The 7,749-nt window shown below is 45.0% G+C and overlaps 1 protein-coding gene across 3 annotated transcripts in view; it reads right to left on the bottom strand.

The window, feature by feature from the left end:
- Positions 1–6,128: 6,128 nt before the first annotated feature.
- prkd1 (protein kinase D1) overlaps positions 6,129–7,749 on the bottom strand; it is a 12,618-nt gene continuing 10,997 nt past the window's right edge. The window contains exons 20-21 of one of the 3 annotated variants that reach the window (XM_037242321.1): positions 7,101–7,186; positions 6,567–6,853 (exon numbers count right to left, since the gene is read on the bottom strand). In XM_037242321.1, the coding sequence (XP_037098216.1) occupies positions 6,650–6,853; positions 7,101–7,186 (290 nt within the window). In that variant the 3' untranslated portion in view covers positions 6,567–6,649. Of the gene's footprint in view, positions 6,854–7,100; positions 7,187–7,687 lie in introns of those variants that run through there. The other 2 variants (XM_037242320.1, XM_037242322.1) reach the window with 2 other exon arrangements.

Below are 7,749 nucleotides of genomic sequence, written 5' to 3'. Positions count from 1 at the left end.
CGGGAGATTCACAAGACGAGAAAATGAATCCACAAGTGAATCGACTCGATCGTGCACTGCATGATTCGCGACAGAAACCGTGACATGAGTCGGCCTCGAGCACACCCGCGACCAGATCTAACAGTGGATCCATAGACCTCACGTGACGATTACCGTATTTATTCTAATTATCGCCCATATTCTAAGAATCGTCCAGTGTGTGTTAGCGATGACATAAATAAAAACATTGATACCTCTAATTATCGCCCATGCTGCTAAAAATTCCCCCCAAAACTTACGTTTTCCTCCGCGACCGCATGCCGACGTCATTGCGCAAGTTTAAATATGACTGATTTGACAGCACGTCGAATGTCCCTTTTAAATTGTTTTTCTCCATAAACTATGATACAATTACACTCGTCACTCCGCTACAATATCCTCACACAATTACGTTATCGGGCCGTGCGCTCAAACAAGACGATCGCGATAACATGACGTGCGCAACATGTGATGTGCAACGGTAACGTGTCGCATCGATGGAGCGTCAATTGACGCACCCCGCTGTTAGAGGTAGATCAAAACAGCTGCTGTTCTGGTGTTAAGAACACCAGTGAGATGCAGGTATTGCATACCACATAAGGAAATTATACATATTATCGCCCATTTCAGTGCCCCTTGGCGATCGGACAAAAAGTGTTCTCTATTAGTCGCCCACCCCCCATGTTGGACATAAACCTTCTCTAATTATCGCCCTGGGCGATAATTAGAATAAATACGGTAGCTTGAGAATCCTTTAAAGATGGAATCGCGGTCCACCGGATGGGACGAGATGAGCCACTTCATTATCTGAAGGTGGATCAGAGGATTGACCAAAACTACAAATGGCAACTCGATGAGCTACTCAACTCAACGAATCGTCAACGAATTGTCAAGGATCTTTTTTACCTGCCGGCCGAGTAAAAGCACCTGTGGCTCAAGCCAAAGTGTGGCGGGGCTTTCAGGCACTGGATCTGCATTTGACACTGCTAAAGAATCACTCAAGAGAGATCTGCTTGCTGAATTGGGCAATCCGCCACAGACAGCGTGTTGTGCGTGTTGTGTGTATGTGCGCGCAAAGGGTGAAAAGACAACAAGTGTTTTCGTGGTGTGCTTTCTGGTGAAGCGGAAAGCGAGGAACGCGCTAAGCGTGAGACGCCTCGCGGTAATTGTCCCTTCTTTTGTTTTTGCCGCTTTGTTGTCTTGCGTGCGTCTGCTGAGTGCCATCAACAGACGGACGGAGGGAGGGAGGGACGTCGCCCGCCGCCATCTCCTCGCCGCCGCGTTCTGTTTCCTAAACTGTTTCCCATCACGCCGACATGTTTGTCATTCAACACGCCGACAGGAAGCGGCCGTGGCATTACCGCGGCAACCACGACACCATCCCGCAATGTGCATGACAGAGAGAGAGGAAATGTGTGTGAGAGTATGTGTGTGTATGTTTCTGTGCATATGTGTGAGAGGGAGGGGATGTGTGAGTGAGAAAGTGGGGGACAGGAAGGTGAGTGTGTCTCAGTGTTTGTTTGAGAGCGTGTGTATGTGCGTGTGTAATTGTTCTGTGCAAATGTGTGAAAGTGTCTGTGTGAGAGCGTGTGACGTCATTGTATGTACGCGTCCAATATTCTGCACCGGGAAAACTCCAGAGTAAGCATTTTTTTTAAAAAACAGTTTCATTGTAGCTTCAAATGATTTTCATATTGATCATGTTTCCATACCTCATTCTGCTCGCTGTCCAAGGGCACTGGCAAAACGCTTCCAACTCGCTTGCCTTAGCCTGGCAGCTAGCTTGCCTCAGACGAGCAGCTAGCTTGCCTTAGCCTGGTGCGCACATCACAATGAAGTAAAATAATGCAGTGAATCCCAGTGCCGAAACTTTCACACACGGAAGAAGCTCCATGGTGAGTGCGCTTTTCTGGCCATAAGTACGTGCCGAAGCCAAGCGACCCGCAAAAGAAAAGAGCAGAAGATGACGAAAGGCGCGCTTCCAACATACGCGCAAAGACCACAAGGTGGCAGTGCAGGACCACACCGTCCCCTCCACGCGTACAAACGAACTATGGCGGGAAGAAAAGGTGAACGTGACGATAAACTCTCGACCCAAAAATGGAACACATCCAAACAAATCACAGGTTGCTAGAATGGATTGTGCTCCATATGATAAACAATTTAAATCTGATGGCGGGAAGACGGCGGCAATTTACAGCGTCTTCGACAACAAACCAGTCGGCGGCGGCTGCTGCTCCTTGAAATCTCCTACGAGAAATACGACATCCTACGTTCAGAAGAGCAAATATTAAAGATGCAATATAAGCTAAAAAAGAAATAATTGCAATTGGAAACTATTACCAAGTTTAAAAACATGATGTCCATCCAAAGATATCACCCCAAATATTCACAGAAAATAGCTTATCTTAGCTTATATAACTGACCTTGAAAACAAAAATTACTGCAGAAGGCAACATTTGAAAGAAAGAAAGAAAGAAAGAAAGAAAGAAAGAAAGAAAGAAAGAAAGAAAGAAAGAAAGAAAGAAAGAAAGAAAGAAAGAAAGAGAGAGAAAGTCCTTCGCAGAACGATGCGTGCACGTTTCTAAAAACGCAAAGAGCAGAGCGACGACAAGAAGAAGCGAAGCAAAGCAAAGCATAGCATGTCCATCTTGCAAGTAACATTCTGCCCCCCACCGCCTTGCCATCCCTCCCATCCCCATTTTGTGAAAGTCCTTCTCGTTCTTCCTAGAAAGTAGTCGCTGTTGTCCGGTGTTAATGTTTTTTTTTTAATGTTCGTGCACCCGATAGTGCAAAATGGATTTGCTCACTAACAGACATTCACAACGTCTTCTTATTTCATATGAACGAAAGGTGCCAATAATCGTATATTAGTAAACCGACAATATTTTGTTTCAGGCATTAATAATAATAATAATAATAATAATGATGATAATAAAACGACTGAAAAGATAAATAAATATATCTTAAATTCAAACAATATTTTCCCAATATCATTAATAATAACAACTTTGAACGTCAGTTTAAAAATGTTTTTCGTACATCACGTTATTAGGGAAATAATATTTTGATGCCCAGTAAAAAAATAAAATAAAAAAATAAAAGGTGCTCGGTGATGTGTGCAAATGTCGGCTGCTTGCCTAAGATCAAATATCTCAATATTTGGCTCCATTTTTAGTTGTTTTCCTGAGCACGCAAATCGGGAGCTATTGGGAAAAACAATTCATCGCTTGCGTGACGATATATCGACGCGAATCAACAATCAAAACAAGAATGAGGGAAAAAATGCTTGATTGCACAAGCAATCACAAATCCTGTACACAAAAAAGGAAACAAAACCTCGATGGTCTTCTCATTGACCGCTTGAAGGACAACGAATTTATCATAGCCAAAGTCTAATGGAGGAACACTGTGCAGCAAATTGTGGGTTTCTTTTTTTCTCCAGTACGTCAAAGTGTTTGAGCCGAATTTGCTCACCGCTGTCGCTATTATGAAGCATCTATTTCAATTTCTGCCATTCATTATGTTAAAGTGCGACGATACGTTTTAGAAGCATCAAAATCATTTTACGGGCGTGGGCATAATAGCGTCTTAGGGCGCGTGCGCGTTCGTCAAGTTGCGTGGTTATTTTTTTTGTTTTGGTCTCGAGTTCACGAAAGATGAATTCGTTGAAGCGTGCTCGCTTTTTTCGCCTTCTAATTGTCTTAAATTACTTTTTTTTAATCGCCCATGAGTGTGTCTGTGTTCATTTTCTGTTTGGTCTCACGGACGTGTTGTTATCTGCGCTTTCTTAAATCCGCGTGTGTGTGTGTGTGTGTGTGTGTGTGTGTGTGTGTGTGTGTGTGTGCGCGCGCGCGTGTATGCGCGTGTACGTGTGTGTGCGCGCGCTAACCCTGCCCCATGCAACAAGCAAGACGGTTAGTGTTGCGCACACGCACGCTCGCAAGGACGCAAGCGTAAAGCAGTGGCTTCTCTCAGGCCGCCATCTAGTGGCAGTGAACGTCAAAACGTGTGGTCCAAACAGTGGGAACATACGTTTTATTGATTGTACGGGTATTTGTGATACTTCAAAAAATGTTAAATACAATTTTTACCACAATGATCCTAAATTGTGGGAAACCCGAAACATTTTGCGTTTTGCGTTCTTATTTTGTTTTGTCTACTTATTTTATTCAAGGACTTTGTAACTCCGTGTCGAATTCTGAACGTTTTCACTTGCTAGCAATACTTTAATAAGTTCATTTATTTCATTGTTTTTTTTCAATTTTTTTTTACTCTCATTGTAAATGTTGGTGAATCCACGAAGAAACATTTGTTTGTGTAGAATAACAAATAGGAAGAATCAAATGTAAATGTGTACTGTCGAGCTCATTCAGAGACCGACTCTCCGTTTAAAGGGTTTCTTTTCATTTGTATAAATCAGCTAATTTAGTTAAACATGCAAAACACGGTTAGCAGTACAAACAACGTCATGATCGTTTTTGACTTGGTTTCAATTTAGAATTTTGTTTCATGTCGCTTCTTTGTCCCAGTCACGTTTGTTTCTTGGAGAGGTGTCTTACTTGGACTTTTGGTCTTGTCACAACTTTGTTTTGATTTGGACGTTTCCACGGTGCTCCTGCTAGTTTTTTGGGGTTTTTTTTCGGCAATTAATGCTTTAGTGTAGGGGCGGGGGGAGCAACAACAATGGACAGGTCCCAAGTGCACCCAGGCACTTGTAAAAAATGGAGTGGTTGCCAATCCTAAAACAAATGACAGAATAATTAATAATTTATCTGATTACACGTAAGCAATTTTTAAAATTTATTTATTCACTCACTCATTCACACACTCCCAATAAACAATGACGTTGTGATAGTCAGACCATTGGCAAATTGCTACAGTGATCCCTCGCTACTTCGCGTTTCATTTATCGTGGCCTCACTACATCGCGGATTTTTTTTCAAAATTAAAGAACAATTTAAAAGTCAAAATAAAACTTCTGAATTGAGGAAACTTGTGTCTAACCTTTAGGACAATGTAGTATTGCTCCAAATGTTCGTTTACATTCCTTTAGAAGTCCGTTTTCACGTGTTAGCACGCTCGCGAATTAGCATATTTCCGCTAACTCGTTAGCCTGCCCAGTACTTCTTGTTGGTGACCATACTTCGCGGATTTCACTTATCGCCGGTGGTTTTTGGAACCAATTATCCGTGATAAACGAGGGATTACTGTAATCTGTTAGCACATCTCTTCAACAAAGTTTTGTTGTCGTTTCATCCGGTTTGTCATTTTAGTGCAGTGGTTCCCAAAGTGGGCGGTACCGCCCCCCTGGGGGCGGTGGAAAGATCTGGGGGGGCGGTGAGGAAGAAAGGGGCGGTAGGGGGGCGGTAGGGGGGCGGCAGTCGATTTGTACACAACACGCCGCTCTGGCCCAGTCAGATCCGACAGCATAGACTACAAAAGCAAAAGCTCAGGTTTGTAATTTCAAGCTTGTAATGTTCAGAATTTTATCTTATAATAAAAACCGCATTCTGGCGGTCAACATCATCTTGAGTTCAAGTCAACATGAAATTGGGGACTCGCCAGAACGCGCCGTGTTGTGTTGAGCTGGTTAGGGCAGTGGTCCCCAACCACCGGGCCGCGGACCGGTACCGGTCCGTGGGTCACTTGGTACCGGGCCGCCAAGCCGCACAGATTTTTTTTTTTTATCGACGATCAATTAATTCAGGTCAAGACACTCGTCCCGGTCACGTGACATGTTTCCCCAGTCGAGCCCGCAAAGCTAATATGTGGCGACAGGCTAACTAACCAGGCAGTGAAGCATTCAAAACTGCTTCAACACATGGAGACCAAGCATCCTGCAATAAAAGACAAACCTTAAATCACTTCGGGTGTCATTGTCTCCGATTACGTCTAGATGGGACCGGCTCGTTTCTGAGAAACAAACTCAGTGCTCCCACTAATTCAACGTAATGGTAATGATATTATAAATGTATTATTTATTTATTTATTTATATAAATGTATTATTTATTTATATAAATGCCTTGGGGGGGGGGCGCTAGGAATTCACTGGGGAGCCAAAGGGGGCGCCAGCCTGCAAAAGTTTGGGAACCACTGTTTTAGTGCTAACGCCTAGCGCATTACCGTGACAAGCAGCGATACGCTTTTGCTTTAGTTGGAATGAAACGTGACTGCTTGCCATAAGGTGGATGCTAACAAAAGACGAAGAGAAACGAGAAAGGCACCGTTAGCATAGGATGCCAACAGTGCTAGCACATGGGTGTTTGATGGCAGAGAGTCAACAAAGTTTAGCTTACATACACATCGAGACGAGCTGCTACCAGTCGCTTGCTTGTGTCGAAATCAAGTGGCACAAGAAAGAAAAACCTCAAGAAGGAACCAAAAGACGAGTAGGAAAGCTTCTGATTGCGGCGGCTGCTTGGCACGACACTTGCTGTCCGTTTTGTCCCAACTTCCTGTCTGTCCCCATCAACCTTTTGTTTATAGTATTTCTATTTCCTGTTTGTTTCCATCCACTTCTTGTTGTTTTTGCATCAACTTCCTGTTTTTGCCCATCCATTTCCTGTTGTTTTTGCACCAACTTCCTGTTTGTTCCCTTCCATTTTCTGTGTTTTCTTCCTGTTGCTTTCAGAGTTCGCTGACACGCTCGCTCAGCGTCTCCAGCTCGTCCCCGCGGGCCAGGTAGAGTGACGCCCCCTGCTGAAAGGCGTGCGCGTGGACTCCGGTTAGCCTGGCGTGCTGATGCCAGCGCAGGTCGTCGCTCTCGTGCGTCACGTAGCGCTCGTCCACGCGCCTCTCCAGGCTGCGCAGGTCCAGCCACATTTGGTAGTCCTGCAAAGCAGCGCAAGCAGCCTTGGCTTCTTTCACTCGCTCATTCCTCCATCCGCTCACATTCACTAACTCACTCATCCTGCACGCATTGTCACTCTGGCGCGCTCAAGCATTCACTCACCCTTTGTGCATTCGCACACGCCATCACACTCACGCTTTCACTCATTTATTCACACTACATAGCTCATGCATTCACCCATTCGAATATTTCTCCAGGTTTCGTCACTCGCTCGCTCAGTGGTCTAACCTGCAGCCATGCGTGACTGAGTGTTTTGTCAACGCTGTAACGTTTCCTCATCTTCACCTGCAGTAGATTGTTGATCAGGTCGATGGCTGAAAAAGGAGAATGGTGGGGGGAGTGGAGACTGGTGGGACAAAGGGGCGCTGTAGCCCTATCATAAATCTGCGCTCTTTAGTCCCACCCAGCATTTTAATCGATATTCTAAAATATAATCTTCAAGAAAGCCCCCTTCAGCTTCGTGAAGGACGCCATCTTGGAGCTATGAATGCAGAGGATGCGGGGGCCCCCTCCCCATGCACGCTCCTTCGCCCCCACCCGAGTGAGGGTCAGCAGAGGCTAATGAGCTAAGCTAACATGATGTTAACATTTCTTCAGGGGTCATCGGTCTGAGCGGCTCTGGCAGCGCAGGGCCCCAAGTTGGGGAGGCGGTGGGGTCCAGTCAGAGGAAGGAGGGGAAGCGGTGGGGCGGGGTGGGCGAGGCTCCATCGCTTGGCATTATGCACATGAATGCACCCCTGCTTCAATAGAGTGCCCCCTGCAACTGCACGAATTTTTCTGTGCTGTGAGGGACAAGCACAACTTTTGTTTTTTTTCATTCTCAGCGCCACATTACTGCTGACATCTGCCACATCAATATCTCTTTGAAACTTCTTGC

Source organism: Syngnathus acus, chromosome 22, assembly GCF_901709675.1.
Source record: "Syngnathus acus chromosome 22, fSynAcu1.2, whole genome shotgun sequence".
NCBI lineage: Eukaryota > Metazoa > Chordata > Actinopteri > Syngnathiformes > Syngnathidae > Syngnathus > Syngnathus acus.
This window is presented reverse-complemented; position numbering and strand designations above follow the sequence as displayed.